This window comes from Varroa destructor, unplaced genomic scaffold (assembly GCF_002443255.2).
Source record: "Varroa destructor unplaced genomic scaffold, Vdes_3.0 BEIS01000002.1, whole genome shotgun sequence".
NCBI classification, from domain to species: Eukaryota; Metazoa; Arthropoda; class Arachnida; order Mesostigmata; family Varroidae; genus Varroa; species Varroa destructor.
In genome coordinates, this window is record NW_019211455.1 from 37214067 (window position 1) to 37229285 (window position 15219).

Consider the following 15219-nt stretch of genomic DNA (forward strand, 5'->3'; position numbering starts at 1 on the left):
ATAGTGCTTCCCATATTAGAACTTATCTACGTTTTTTGGCGAGTGGCTTCTCACATTCTATGAATGTAATCAGTTACGGACTAATCATTTTGTTTAATATAAAAAACAAACACACCAACGTTGTAAGTAGAATCTAGAAACAAAAAATAAATATTTATTCCTTACAATACATGAAATACATTATTTGAACTTTAATTTCTCATAAAGCTGAATTCATCACCAATCAGCCTCTCCGTCCATGCGGCTAAACACATAATCCTTTCCATCAATATTCATGATTCCTTGTGTGAGCCGTACTTTCCAATGCGCGCCCTTGCGGTGCACCTTTGCATACTGGCACACGACGATATTCTCGATGTCATCAAGTGGTTCATTTTCGCCAATCGCATCTTCTTCATCATCGCCCGAATTGAGCACTTCGTCTGGATCTTGAGGTTCTCGACTCCCTTCACTGCTGGGACTGCCATCTTGCGCGTCGCTGCCTCCGTCCGCGACGAAACTATCACGTTCATCTTCCGAGGAGTCAAGATCCGAACCAGGATTCATCAAAGTGCCATCCAACTGACCTGGAAGAATTCGATTGGTTCCAGAACACCCGACCTCATTTGCGAGTGTTAATTGACTTTCGTCTTCGCGATCTGGTGCTGCTCGCTTAACGGTTGTTTTGTACTGTGTCTTCCTAGTAAACCTCGCTAACCTCCCGGCGCAATGGCTGAATTCTTCGAGATTTAGGGGTCCCTCACCGGAACGTAATAGTTGGGCGGCGACATTGCACGGCACGATATCACTGCCAGTTACTAGTGCACCCTCACTGCTTGTGTGCATAATGATGCGAGGGATATCATGTTTAACTGTAACCATTTCGCTTCCAATTTCAATACCTCCGGCACCGACAGAAAAGCTTTCGTTTGAAGAATCCATGCCGAATTGAGATACTTGTACACTTGTTGGATGAACTCGAAAGCAATATGGCTGCTCTGCTTCAAGGGCTCCAGATTGCGACAGCTTCGCGAGCCAAAGACGGCGTAGCTCAGCCAAAGCCTGGTCATCTGCTCCCGCATCAAGACCTTCCTTGGCAATGGCATCTATAACATCGTCCATTACTCCACGGTATAGACGAGTAACATTGGTTTTGCTCTGGAACATTTTCCTGTCCATCAATGACCACTTAACATTTACCTTTTTACCGCAAAGCATAGAACACAGCACGAAAACTATTTGGTTACCCCAAGAACCCACACACTTCGAACACTTCGTCATTAGATTTCCTTAGATGATCTGAATTGACACCTCGAATAGTTTTTAGTGGCGCGGTTTTCGAAAACTGTTCTACCCCGGCTTTACAGCATTAGCCAGTATTCCACCTCTACAGATTGCAGCTGGATTTAGAATAAAGGTAAAACTTTGTTAGCTCTCTCCAATGTTTACAGACGCCTTAATGTTTTTGTAGCTGACTTTCGCTCTATACTTCCAATCAAACCAAAATAATCTACCGTAAAGGACCGCGCATATTAGTCACTGCTTTGGAACACATTTGAATTCTTCTAAAATATACTGAAAAACAGTTTTCTTAACAGCAGGTAAAATGTTTTATGGTCCTTAATTTCACTTTGCGTAGGATTTGTTTTATAACAAGGTAGATGATACAAGTTAACAAAAAATACCGAGATTTTAGTTTCCCAGGGCAGCTTACGTCGCCATAAAGCATACAAAGTTGTACAAATGAACACAATAATACAACGTTCATGTAACTTTCTCTAGTAATAAGCTATTTTTATTATTTAAAGATTAAAATACAGCTCCATGTACTCCAACTGGGCCTTTATATTCTTCTCCCCTCAGATGGTCCTTCCACTCCTCTACACTGGTCACCTTTCATGCAAATTACCCTTCATGATAACCTCAATGCCTATAGCCTGTTGTCATTTCTGCCGCGGTATGCACACAGATGATGACATACTCACTTAGGATTTTTTACCACAACTCCAACCTCGTGCGTTCCCAAAATTTTTGGAAGGCTCCACAACGTAAACTTTAGATAAATAATAATGCATTGGCAATTAGATACATATTAGTCATTTCTTGACTTAATTTTTTATAATATACTTTTGTGCACCCATCGGTTCTTTGTAGGTGTCGATCAAATTATCTCACAATTAATTATAGCAGATACTGCCCAATCACCAGTATATTCAATAAAATAATTCTCTAAACGCCTTTCGTCTCCTATTTTTTTCACGAATTTAATCGCTGTCTTCGGTTTCATCTTCGTCACTTTCCACCATGTACTTTTTGCGAGGTTTCTTTTTGATGGCTTCCCGACGCGGAGTTTTAGCTCCCTTGCCTCGGCCCTTTTTCTCGCGTCCGGTGTCTTCGGTTTCATCATCTTCTACAAGCTGGTCTTCATCTGCCTTTTCAGCACGCTCGCGGGCTGATGTAAACACGGATTGCATGACGATTGAATCTTCGTAGATCAGCGAGCCGTCCACGTTGTATTTCTGTGCGTTCGTGCACAGCAGCATAAAGTCTTCTTCGAGGTCGTCTAGTGATCTAAAATGTTAAGAATATTGAAAGCTCTTAATTTACACGATTCAAGTAATTGGAATGTTATAAACAAAAGACCAATTATTTGTGACAGCAATTCTAGGTAATACGCATCATTTTCAAAACTTGACCTTTACAATGCAATTGAATATATAGTATTAACATGAACAGACAGCTGAACATCTTCTAAGATATGGGATACCCGCTAGTGTCGGATAGAATAAGGTATCTCAGCCTATGCATGGAAGTACTACTTACTTGTAGTGCTCATCCTTAATGCGTTTTAGCATTTTGTTGAGGTCAATGGGCTTTTTGATGATCTCGTAGTAGTCGGGAAGATCCCTTCTCGAGGGCAGCTGCATAAAGCTTTCGCTAAGTACGCGCCCGTCAGCATCGGCATAGTTGATTACCATGTTGAGTATGGTTTTCATTTGCCTTTTTAGGAGCTGGCTTACCTGACCGCTTTTATCATCCTTGCCCGCTCCAGGACCTCTGCTTTTACGTTGACGTTTGCGGCCAGATGCGGGTTCTTCTTCATCGTCCGACCCAACCTTTCGGCGCTTTTTCCGGCCAGGCCTGCCCGAGGTTGTGGGGGCCGCGGGCTCGTCCTCAAAGTCATCGACATCTCCATCTTCGATGGCCTTGAGGAACTGTCGTTCAGTCAGAGCGTCGGAATAATCGACTTCCTTACGTGCCCTCGAGCCGCGGCCGAACACTTTATCATCGTCTTCGTCAGCATGCGTTAACTTCTCCACTTCCTCGTCGTTGAGGGCTAGCCACTGGGGTAGTTCATCCTCTTCCATTAGGCGAGGTTTACGGGGAGTAGCCTTAGCTTCATCTCTCCGGCGCTGAATATCCATCTTTTGGAATAGATTAAATTCGTCCTCGGAGCGGGCAATCATCTGATTAATCGTTTCATCATCGGGCACCTCGTTTTCCTCCTCTTCTTCTTCGTTTTCGTCTTGCAGAATGGCCTGCAGGAACTGACGTCGCTCGCTACCAGTTGATTTCTGATCGAACTTTCCTGCCTGAATAACCTTCTCATCAAGATTTAGTTTGTATTTGGCAGCAGCGAGAATACGCTCTTCGACGGAGTTGACAGTTACTAGTCGTAGAACGCGCACCTCGTTCTTCTGACCGATTCTGTGGGCTCGATCTTGCGCTTGCAAATCTTGATGCGGATTCCAGTCAGAATCGAAAATTATGACAGTATCAGCCGTCTGTAGATTTAGTCCAAGGCCTCCAGCACGAGTTGACAGTAGAAAGATAAAGTAGGGAGACTGAGGATCATTGAACTTGGCTAATAGGCAACCTCGATCTTCGGATTTTGTAGTTCCATCGAGTCGTAGGTAGGCAAACTCGCGGAAATTTAAGTAATCCTCGAGTACCGTCATGCACGATGTCATTTGACAGAATACAAGCACTCGATGGTTCGTTTCACGGAATTTCGGCAGGATGCGATCAAGTAATTCAAACTTCCCTGCCACGCGGTAGAGGTCAGGGCCTACAACGAGTTGACCATTGCCATTTCCGGTATGTTCGGCGAATGCTTCCTCGATGTGCTGGAACATGAACGGATGATTGCAGATCTTTCGAAGCTGCATGATTGTGTTCATGAGTGTCTTCATGCCACCCTTGCCTTTTTTGTCTTTCTCAGAACCATCCGTTAGCAGGATACCCTTTTGCATGTGCTTATAAAGCAATCTTTGCAGTCCAGACATATCGCACTTGACAACGTATTCGACTTTGTCAGGAAGTTGGTGTTCGACTTCCTTTTTTAATCGACGCAGTAAGAATGGACGCAACACCTTATGCAAACGACGGATAATGAGAATTGTTTCTTCCTCATTCAATTCGACTTTTTCACCAGTGGTTGCAAACGGTGCGTTGAACCACTGCTCAAACGTATTGCAACATTTGAATATGGATGGCAACAGGAAATTAAGCAGGGCCCAAAGCTCAGGAAGCTTGTTCTGTAGCGGAGTACCAGTTAGAAGAAGACGGTGTGGGGCGGTGTAGTGAGTATTGAGCACCTGCGTAAGTTTACAATGATGATTCTTCATTCTATGACCTTCGTCAATGATCATGTACTTCCACTTGATTTTAGAAAGTGTAGCCTTGTCTTTGATCACGTATTCGTACGTTGTCAACAACACGTTGAACTTGGAATTTCGCAGTTGACTCTGGAGGGAACGACGCAGGTTGGGTGACCCTTTGTACGCTACCTTGACGACACTAGGGGCCCAGCGATCGAATTCAAGAATCCAATTGGAAAGTGTGGATAAGGGCACAATTACGAGATAAGGTCCATTTACTTTCTTTTTTTCCATTAAATAGGTAATCATAGAAATCGTTTGAATGGTCTTACCCAAACCCATCTCGTCAGCCAGAATACCGTTAAGATTGTTGTTATACAATGATACTAGCCATTCAAGACCTTTTATCTGATATTCTTTGAGACGACCGAATACCAGCAATGACGATTGTTCGGTCACCGTCTCACGGATAGCATGCGCAATATTGTAATAGTTTTGAATTTGAGCCGCCGTGTTCTTTTCGTACTCGTCGTCGTCTTTGGCTACTCCCTGTGGTAATGGGGGTGTTTCAACGGCGGTGTCCGTCGCGGTCGGAGCTCCTGGAGCAGGTGGTGACTCCTCTTCATCGCTTGAATCATCTGTCTCAGCGTCACGCGGGGCTGCCTCCCAACCTGGATGCGACTCGAGCCACTGATCCAATTCGGAGGCTAGTGGTGCTTCCACTCCACTTAACTCAGTTCCAGTGGCGGTTTCAATTACGCGCACACGCACTTCACCCTCTTCTCTATTCGCATCACCGTCAGCCTTAGGCTTCTTTGTCTTTTTGAGTTTCTTCAACTCCTTTTTGTGTTGCACGACCATTTTCGTTAGGTTGTTGATATATTCATCTGTTTGGGAAAGTAGGAATGCAAGACGCTTATCTTTCTTCTGATCGATAAGCTTTCGGTAACCTTCCTCATCTTCAGCCATCAGCCTGATCATACGCTCCTTTTCCAGACGCTCCTGAGCTTTCTTCTGCTCACGTTCAGTGTTCTGATGATACGTAATAACCGCCTTGTTAATTTTCGATATTTTTTGCTGGACGACATTTTTGTGGAACTCTTTGAAGTCTTTCGCATGCTGCAGGACAGCTGTAAGGTACTCTTGATGTTTCTGACGGCGGCGCTTTTCCTGCTCGAGTTTTTGTTGTTTCTCCAGTTTTTCGGTAATTCGTGCCTCTCTCAAACCTTGCCGCTTTGTGCGCTTGTACAGCTTAGGATTTAGTGCTGTCTCTAATGTGGTATCCTTGCGCATGCAGGCTACCACTTCGGTGCGCAGCTGTCTCTGGAAATTTAGCAGGCGCAATGCCCGCAACTCTGTAAGAGCTTTTATTTTCAATTTTTCAGATAGGCTAGCAGCCGGGAGACGTGATAACTCTTGTATCCTGAAATTATTATGGAACCACAGATAATACGAACGTCAAAAATTAGTTATTTGATGAACAACAAAGCCATTGTAGAAATCTCGGAAACTTTATAATTTATAAAACATTAGTATTCAACTAAAAATGATTCCAAATAAAACTCATACGCATCGTCGTTGACGGGAGCAATTATGGCGACATCATTATGTTACGTTCATTTCTATAACAATTTATTTTGAAGTTTGGTTCAGCTTATCGATATAAACGAACCTATAAGCGATACGCTGGGTAATGCGGTTTTCGCGTTCCTTAAGAAGCTCGAGAGGATCGAGCCCTTGTGGTTTGGCAAGCGGCGTTATTCGATTTTGCTTTGGAGCTGGAGGCTTGGGAGGTCCTGGTGTAGGTCCTGCTGGTCTCAAAGCCTGTTGACTCAATTGATCGGGTATAGGCTGGTTACGGGCTAGAAGTCTGGAAAGAAATGACACAGTTTAGTCGGTTACTCATATGATCCAGCAAGCAATGTACGGAATAATATTCTGAAGCAAAGTAATTGAATTAATCGGTTATGTATACGAATTCAGTAATAGGCTAACTCGGCTGGGGATTAACAGTCGCCAATTTCTTCTCACGCACAGCAAACCAAGATTTGTTAACAAAAAGTTTTGACAACCTAAGAAATAATTAAAATAATAATAAGAATCACAATTTTTATAAAAGAGATAATGAACCCAGTTGTAAGGCTCTATACTAAAGTTTTAAAACTCACCGGTACACTTGAATTTGTGCTCTTAGCTGATTTTGCTGAATTTGATTAAAGGCTGACATGGGCTGTTTGCCATCCTCACGCGCTTCTGGAGCGCCATTCCGCTCTCTATCCATCGGATCGTGGCCCATGGGACTGGAAGCGTATACATGGGCACCAGGATGGTTTGGATGATGAGATGGCGCCGATGAGCCATGACTAGGCGAATGTGGTATGGTCATTCCAGGGGCCCCCAAGGCTGAGCCGGAACTCAGCTCTGGTGCTGGAGACACTGCTGTCCCCGACATCGCACTCGTTGCAATGGCACCAGCTATCCAAAAAAATGACAACATGCAGATTAGTAGAACACAAACCGTATTAATGTCGAAGGAATTTGCACGTTCTACTTCATGCATTATATATCAATAAAAAAAAAACGCTAACATACAATGTACATAACACTGCCAATCAGGTCAACCTGCTAAACCAAGCTTCGATCACGAGAAGCTGGTCGAAGCATACAATAATACTTGTAGGAAACACCAATGATAATTACAGCTTTTATTACTAAAAAAGTTATCAACGTACGCTTTGTTACTTCTTACATCAAGCACGTAGAACTTCGGGAGAACTTCTTATGTTGGTCTCGACAACCAAACACCTCATCGAATTATCAACCATAGTACGCTGAAAAAATATTCCTTAAAATCATTTTTGCTAGGGCATGTAACACATACGTGGTTTTTGTAATATGACGCTAGAATAATAGGAAATAACTGCTTTATACACAATTGTAGAATCAGCTCTAGTGTTCCGTTTTCTAGCAGAGCACTGTACAGAAATTCATCTAAATCTAGAGGGTTCCGTAGGCTCCACTTTATATATGTATATCGAATACATTAATTTAACAATTATGCAAACGTATTCACTAGTTGCAGTTGTGTCATTATACTTCTCACAAAGGTATGATTTTCTCGAAGAAGTGTTTAGTGCGCTAAACAAGGACCAAATCTGTCACTGATATATGTTCGACTTATATGGGATTACTCAGTGAGAACTAAACGACAACAATTCTACTTAATCTTTGCAGTTTCAGTACTTCAGAATGCGCTCTTACAGCAGTCCCGTCCACGCAGTCATATAATGTTCCAGCTCTCTAGTAAAAATGAGATCAGCTTAGAGTATTCACGGCTATAGAATCGATAACTCTGAATTACGTCGAATCTCGTTTAGAGTAACCCATGCAAAGCCAAGCTAGCACCCTGTTCCCACCACACAAGTCGTTTTCCTGTCGGTGTCCATTATATTTCCACACACACAACGTCTTCGCAAATAAACTTTAATAGTCCATTCACGTCACTGATATACTAACCTAACCTAGCGCAGATCACACTATAATATACAGTTGTAGTATTTGCATGAAGAAAACTATACAAATTTTCACAATTTCATGAAGGCTTCCTCAAGCCGACAAAACACAATATGGCCGCTGGTGTAAACATCGAGAAACCCGCCAGACAACAACCCAAAGACCCCACACAAGCAACACACCAAATCTTTCAAACTATCTCAGACAAGCAAACAGACACAAAAATTCACTGATGCCATCTTGTGTGATTAATGAAAATAGAGTTAAAGAATGTACCCTTTATTTATTCTTTAACAAGTGCTATAATTCTTAATATTTGATCTAATGTAAAGTGTCCACTATTTATAAATGCAAAGAGAAGACTAAATGTAGAAGAAACTTTTCAACTGAGTGGCATCATCGAGAGCTTTAGGTAGATTCGACTACTAGATGCCATCGTTCTTCATTTATTTTTGTTTTCGAATATAATATTGTTTTCTCCCTGCTGAATATATATATATATATTTTTTTTTTTTTTTATAAACATATTCTGTTTTCATTCCAGTATATTTTGTCGCCAAAGTTTAATTTCTTTCATAGACAAGTATTTTTAGAGATCTTTCTTACATGGAAGCATAGCCGCGATGAATTAAGTGACGATCATAACTTAAAACCTCTAATAGCTACAAAATATGGCAAAAAACGAAAAAGTGTTTCTTATGAGCGTACAGTAATACCGGAGAAACACATTGGAGGTAGTGTCGCCGTGAAGTTAAGCGTCCTGAATTCACCGCACCGAATCTAGTAGCAACATTTAAAGAGATTTTAAAGCCAGAAGTTCGAAGGCACTTCAAACCGAGGTTCGATCAGGAAAAATGCAACAATTTAATTATCCTATTATAGTTTTACTGTTTCTTTGCTGGTATCAAAACGGTCGGTGCGACATGATAAGGGCCCGGCGCGAGGTAACTAGGGCAGTGTGTCTTGTGCTTAACTATTTTCAAAGTAGCACAAAGAATAGATGTCTCATAATGATTTTAGCAGTTGATTAATTTCTGGCTTTAATATGCAGTCTTTGATATATTATTTTTTTAGACGTCCTCCCAATCCAACGAAAATCCGGTGCAGGTTTTTTGCAGATACAGCGGTTATCCATTATATCTATTTATTTTAGAACATAGCATAAAGGAAGTTTAAGGTATTCTATATTAAACGCATATGTTATTATGTGTTATTTTCATGGCCGCTATTTAGAATGCTAGTTTATAGTAGGAAATAAATGGTGCTAGTAATTTTCAGTTGTCACATAGCTTCAAGCTTTTTAATTACTTACGTACGGAATTGTGTCACGAAGTGATGTGCATTTATTAGTTAATATCAGCAGTAATAACCTATATATCTAATAGCTTTCCCTTTTTTATTTTATTAATTATAATTTGATAGAAGATTTTAAGTTAATTTTAAACTATTTATTTTCAAAATAAAAAATATTTTTATTTTAAATCTTTATTACATCAAGTAATATAATAACACGATGAGCATATTCGCGTAATCATAAGGATATTGGGACAGTTGGCTTTAATTTTTAGAGTATGGTCAGGTGTTTTCTGGCAGCTTTTAATCTATTTGAATTAAGGTAAGTTCAGTATTTGCGAGATGATCACACAGAAAACGATCGTTTCCCAATTTCTCGAGCAAATTCCTATAATAATAATTAATACTATTTTTATTATGTATGGTTCAATCTCTGCTTTACTCAAAATAATAATATATTAATAGATTATTTAATATGTATTTAATAATTATCATTTTGCACTATTATGCTTCGGGTAATTATGTTTTTGCTTAAAGTGCCTATCGCGTACGCAGTTGCAACATTCGACAAAAGGCCGCACAGTCAAATGCTAAGAAAGGTATTCCTGTAATACTTTACACTTGATTTAATACTAAAACTATATACAACATTAATCTAAGCTCTAATATAGTATTTATTATTAATAAAGAAACTTGTTCATTGGCACTACTTTTTGCTCTGAGTGCAAAGGGTAGCTTACGACGATTGAAAAAGCTTATAACACACCTGTGTACAGAGATGATTTTCGTATGCCTGGCAACACTAATAAACTTTACTGACAACAAGCTATTAAACTAGCGTTCTTTCTGATGCCGACAAAGCGAAAAGTGGCCCTCGATACCCGAAAAACAAAGGTAGTGAAGATTAAGAGTGTCAAAACGTTAGGACGAAATAAGCCTTATTACAAAGGTCAACTGTTAAATTTGATACCCGTCAGAAAGTACCTAGGCATGATCTGCCATCAAGACCAGGGCTTGGCAAACATGCGAAGCAGGTTAATCAGGCTTAATGAGGCCAAAACCAAACTTAGTGACAGCTTACCTTGGTAGAATACAGAAACTTTTATTGCACGCGAAACAATTATTCGTACTTAAAGTATACCAGTTGTAGCTCTAATGCGCTTTAACGAAATCCCGAATAAGCTATTTTCTGGCCAGTTTCAAACACAAAGACGCTTTAAAAAATCAGGTTTATGGCAAGATTCACCGCGAAGCTATCAAAAACATCTGTAACGCAACTTATAAAAAAAGAAGAACATCTTTCGCAAAAATAAGGAATACGAATTCCAAAAAAATATATAGGAAAATGGTATATTTTAGTGATTCGATGGATTCGGCTGTTATATAGAATACACATTTTCCCTCTGTTTTCTATTTGTAGATTTAAATAGGCAGGTTCCATGAAATTAACTAAAAAATTAATGTCGGATTCTTTTATTTCAAGTTTTACTTGGAGGCATATAAAACTTATTTATGAGAAATTATTAATCAAGTACATATTTTATTCTATATAAACTCATATGAGTTTTAATAAAGGAATAGAGAAGAGAAATGCGCCAGCTTTGTCAGCCCAACACATTAACACGGAACGCTAACGATCATGTACAAAAACATCGAATGATATCACGGATGCACAAATACGTCATGGTATGCTGTTTGAGGTATTAGTTTGACAAAATGTAATAATATTTTGAGACGGTTTCTGCATGGCGAATAACTGGTAACCACAAATGGTTGACTATTTATTTTAGCATCGATTAAATAAAATTATACAGCTTCGCTTATGTTCGTCCATTGATTGTGGTGATTTGCTCAAATTTTAAATGAAATACGTCCGTCTTTTTTCTGGGAAAACGTATTATAGTTTACCATTGTTCTGAAACTTGTCGTAAAAAAGAAGGCTCATAGAGATGTCATTAGTTGGACAGTGAGGCCAGGATTACTTATTGTTTTTGGTCTTCTCATATTCATTTCTAGTATTAATCAACTGAATTTAGCGTTATCTTCGCGCCACTCGTATTTCGTCTGCTACTGTCCCATATAATGTAATAGATCCCCTCCGTGTTCCTCGGAACCCGGTCGATCCTTTGTATTCGATGTACCGCATAGCGACCTGCTGACGACGACAGAAAGCAGCACCGTGCTATGTGTACACCTGCATGCCAATCATCTGTTCGATCGACTACTTGCCGCTGCCCTTCCAGCCTTCCTGTCTAACTGTCTGACTGTCTGTCAATGATCGTCGACCAAACCGTTTGCTCGCCAGCTAGCGCATATGCGTCACCGACGCTATGCTTCCTGGTGTCACTTCTGTGACGGTGGCAATACGATAAGCGGTAAGCTGAATCGACTGCTTGTTGTGGGATCGTAGTGTTTGTCAGCGTTGGCAATCAAACAGCAGAAGCAAAATTTATTCGCAGCCGTATCGATATGAAGCCATTACGCTCTAATTAGTATTATTATTGTTGTAATTTTATCGTCGTTCGATTATTCTAACGTGCTGTTATATAGTGACAGTAGGACTCAGAGGTGTATTATCATCAAGCAGCAACTCAGACTGATTTTACGTTCACCTAAATTCGCTCAACGATTCACAACGACATATGTGCTATTACATTTTGTGTTGAACTACGGCAACCCCTCACCTACTTGCTGCTACCGCCAAGTAAAAATTTGTTAATGAAATTTGTTGAATCGATGTCTAAACAGGGTAGCTAAGGAGACCACTTGACCTGTCATTCGCCGTACGTCTATCACTGCGTTCACTGCTGCCGAGAGAGCCGTACTCATGGGATAGACGAGGCAAACAAATCCAAACAGGTGAAGATTTACGTGGAGCGCGTACGCACAACACAAACAAAGTAATTCAGGTGGGAAAAAAGAGTTGAGCAGGAGCACTCTCGGCATTACACAGCTTCTGATGATGATAGTCATAGTGGTAGTGGTAAGCCGGCGGGAGCGCAAGCCATGAAGCAACCGGAGCCCCGACGAGTCTACGAGTCGTTTTATCTATTGTGTTGGTCTTATTGCCCTGTGACGTGTCAAGAGGAGCGCTAAGGCATCGTTGTCAACGGTAACTTTCAGTCTGAGGTGAGCACAAGCAAGACATACAGCAAAGGCTAACTGGATCCTATTTCAAGTGACGGTCTATGCATAAATGCTAATGCTTTCTGGCGTTAGGGAGCAACAACACCAGAAACGACATGACTCCTCGACTAGGACGTTTTATCAAATTGTCATTGGTCCTCATAGCTTGTCTTTTCTTCGTTGTGATCTTTCTGTTTCCTAATCCGGAAGGGAACCGTGTTCTTCAGCCCGATGCATTGGAACTTCAGCAGAAACTTGAACAGCAACATGCTGAATTAGTAGTACATCCTCCGGAGGCGGCTGCTCCAGATAATCCTAATGAGCTACCCGTGTTCAGGGCTGGCGAACTGGGTAACTTCGAAAGACCAGAGCCCATAATTATTGGGCCCGGCGAAGGTGGCAAGCCGTATGTTAAAACCGGACGCACTTCGGAACAGCAGAAGCTAAAAAGTCAGTATGGAATGAATATTATTGTATCCGATACGATTTCGCCGAATCGAACCGTGCCAGATTTCCGATTGGACGAGTGTAAGTATTGGCACTACCCAGAGCATATGCCGAAAGCTTCAGTAATTATTGTATTCCATAATGAGGGTTTGTCTGTCCTCATGCGCACGGTACATTCCGTAGTGAATCGAAGCCCCCGACAATTTTTACATGAAGTTGTACTGGTCGACGATTTCAGTGACAAAGCAAACTTGCAGCAGGAACTGGAGGTTTACATCGAAAAAAACTTCCCACTTGGGCTCGTACGCTTAGTTCGTAATCCCGAACGAAAAGGCCTTATCGGTTCACGAAGTCAAGGTGCTGAGGCAGCGAAGGGCGAAGTGATCGTCTTTCTGGATGCTCATTGCGAGGTGGGGCAGAACTGGTTGCCGCCGCTCCTTGCTCCAATCAAAGCAAACCGTAAAACAATGACTGTGCCTGTAATCGACGGCATCGACCACGAGAACTTCGAATACCGGCCGGTGTACCACGGGAAACAGCATTTCCGGGGTATATTTGAGTGGGGAATGCTCTATAAGGAAATCGAGATTCCAGAAGAAGAAATCAAACGACGAAAATACCATTCTGAACCTTACAAATCACCAACGCATGCCGGTGGCCTCTTTGCTATGGACCGTAAATACTTCCTGGAGCTAGGAGGTTATGACCCGGGACTACTGGTTTGGGGCGGAGAGAATTTTGAGCTATCATTCAAGATTTGGCAATGTGGAGGTCAAATACTGTGGGTACCGTGCTCTCGAGTCGGACATGTTTACCGCGGCTTTATGCCTTACTCGTTTGGCGATTTGGCTAAGAAACGAAATGGGCCTTTAATTACAATTAATTACAAGCGCGTTGTTGAGGTGTGGTTCGACGAATTTAAAGAATATTTTTACACTCGTGAGCCTTTGGCTCGAGGCTACGACGCGGGCGACTTGACAGCTCAGCTCGAAATCAAGAAACGTTTGCAATGTCGATCATTTTCCTGGTTTATGAAAGAGGTAGCTTACGACGTTCTAAAGCATTTTCCCTATTTGCCTCCCAATAATAAGTGGGGCCATATTAAACCTGTCTTGGATGAACGCTGTGTGGACTCAATGCATGCGCATCCGCCTAGTAACGCTGGTGTCACATACTGCCACGGCGGCGGCGGAAACCAGTTGTTTAGACTAAACGAAGAGGGTCAATTAGCGGTCGGAGAACGATGTGTTGATGCAAACGCAAACAATATGTTTCTTATTTACTGTAAATTAGGCACCGTTGACGGACCGTGGTCGTATGATCCTAATACCAAACAAATGAAGCACACCAAGGGTTCTGTAACTCGATGTTTAAGATTTGATGGAGAAAACCTAAAGCTGGCTAACTGCGCCAGTACGGACGAGCAGCGTTTCAACTGGGAAGAAATACATTAGATAGTTTACAGCCAAGAAACTATTGACGACCTACGCTGTGCAATTATCAAAACCAGAGCATTCGAATTGATATGTATATAAGCTGATGAGGAAACACTGATCTAATTGGGATGATCCAATGACTTAGCTGTCTTAAATGAAGAAATATGTATCGACGATTTATACCTAAACTGCTCACTCAACAAGTGTAAATATATATTTAGCGTACTTTTTTAAAGACCTTGTGTTTTAATTTAGGTTCCACCTAGCTTTAAGAAACAAATAGCTTTGCTTTTCTGTGTAAGCCGTTTCTGTAAAAATACATTTAACATTTTATGTGTTTCACGTCCGGAATTTGAGTCGTTAGCGGTTGGCTGGCTTCCAGAACGCCAAACAAGGCGTGTCTACGCCTGGATCCGAACCTCGTTTACCATGAGTGTAACCAAATTGAAACTAGTACTGTGTCATATATCGTCTCCGTATTTTACCATAAAGGTCCGGAAAAGTAGGGTCACGATGTTTTTTCTTATAAAAAATATTTAGGGTTTCCGAATTTGTGGCCATGATCGAATTCCAGAGCCAACTGGCCATGGGGTTCGGGTTAAACGAAATATTACCATTAAGAATAACGCAGGTCTCGTTGATCCTACATTTAATAGTTTGATAAAAAAAAACTACGCACCTTTTTCCTTGCTTAAAAGCCATGTTGCTAAAAACATTCGTTCAGCGAGCACGACCCAGATTGATACTTGAGCTACACGATGACTTCACTTAGTTACTTAGCTTGTTAGAGAACCGTGTTTTCTTGGGCGATTTCACATGGGAAC

General features: G+C 41.3%; 3 protein-coding genes across 10 annotated transcripts; 1 reads left to right on the forward strand and 2 right to left on the reverse strand.

Moving 5' to 3' along the window:
- Positions 1 to 216: 216 nt before the first annotated feature.
- Positions 217 to 1101, reverse strand: LOC111245879 (uncharacterized). The gene has a single exon (XM_022794802.2). It carries the CDS (start codon positions 1099 to 1101, stop codon positions 217 to 219), a length of 885 nt encoding a protein of 294 aa, XP_022650537.2.
- Positions 1102 to 1742: 641 nt separating this feature from the next.
- On the reverse strand, positions 1743 to 8280 carry brm (ATP-dependent helicase brm). Of its 8 annotated transcripts, none has more exons than XM_086981195.1 (6): positions 8097 to 8280; positions 7330 to 7411; positions 6749 to 7055; positions 6253 to 6450; positions 2803 to 6003; positions 1743 to 2550 (listed from the first exon to the last, which is right to left on the reverse strand). In XM_086981195.1, the coding sequence occupies exons 3-6, from the start codon at positions 7030 to 7032 to the stop codon at positions 2244 to 2246; spliced, it is 3990 nt and encodes a 1329-aa protein (XP_086837321.1). In that variant the 5' UTR covers positions 7033 to 7055; positions 7330 to 7411; positions 8097 to 8280; the 3' UTR covers positions 1743 to 2243. The 8 variants fall into 8 exon arrangements, with proteins under 8 accessions (XP_086837321.1, XP_022650533.1, XP_086837322.1 ...); XM_022794798.2 differs by having other exon boundaries at positions 7313 to 7411; XM_086981196.1 differs by having other exon boundaries at positions 7842 to 8280.
- A 3263-nt stretch (positions 8281 to 11543) lies between these two features.
- On the forward strand, positions 11544 to 14630 carry Pgant7 (N-acetylgalactosaminyltransferase 7). The gene is made up of 2 exons (XM_022794801.2): positions 11544 to 11761; positions 12135 to 14630. The coding sequence occupies exon 2, from the start codon at positions 12629 to 12631 to the stop codon at positions 14411 to 14413; it is 1785 nt and encodes a 594-aa protein (XP_022650536.1). The 5' UTR covers positions 11544 to 11761; positions 12135 to 12628; the 3' UTR covers positions 14414 to 14630.
- The last annotated feature ends 589 nt before the right edge of the window (positions 14631 to 15219 follow it).

What these genes read in the sequence shown, in the direction of transcription:
- LOC111245879 (XM_022794802.2), bottom strand. Translation starts at nt 1,101, where the DNA reads ATGGACGATGTTATAGATGCCATTGCCAAGGAAGGTCTTGATGCGGGA.
- brm (XM_022794799.2), bottom strand. Translation starts at nt 7,032, where the DNA reads ATGTCGGGGACAGCAGTGTCTCCAGCACCAGAGCTGAGTTCCGGCTCA. An exon ending in ACCCAGCGTATCGCTTATAG is followed by an intron (nt 6,004 to 6,252) that starts GTTCGTTTATAT and finishes TAATAATTTCAG; the next exon opens with GATACAAGAGTTATCACGTC. An exon ending in ATTAAGGATGAGCACTACAA is followed by an intron (nt 2,551 to 2,802) that starts GTAAGTAGTACT and finishes TTAACATTTTAG; the next exon opens with ATCACTAGACGACCTCGAAG.
- Pgant7 (XM_022794801.2), top strand. Translation starts at nt 12,629, where the DNA reads ATGACTCCTCGACTAGGACGTTTTATCAAATTGTCATTGGTCCTCATA.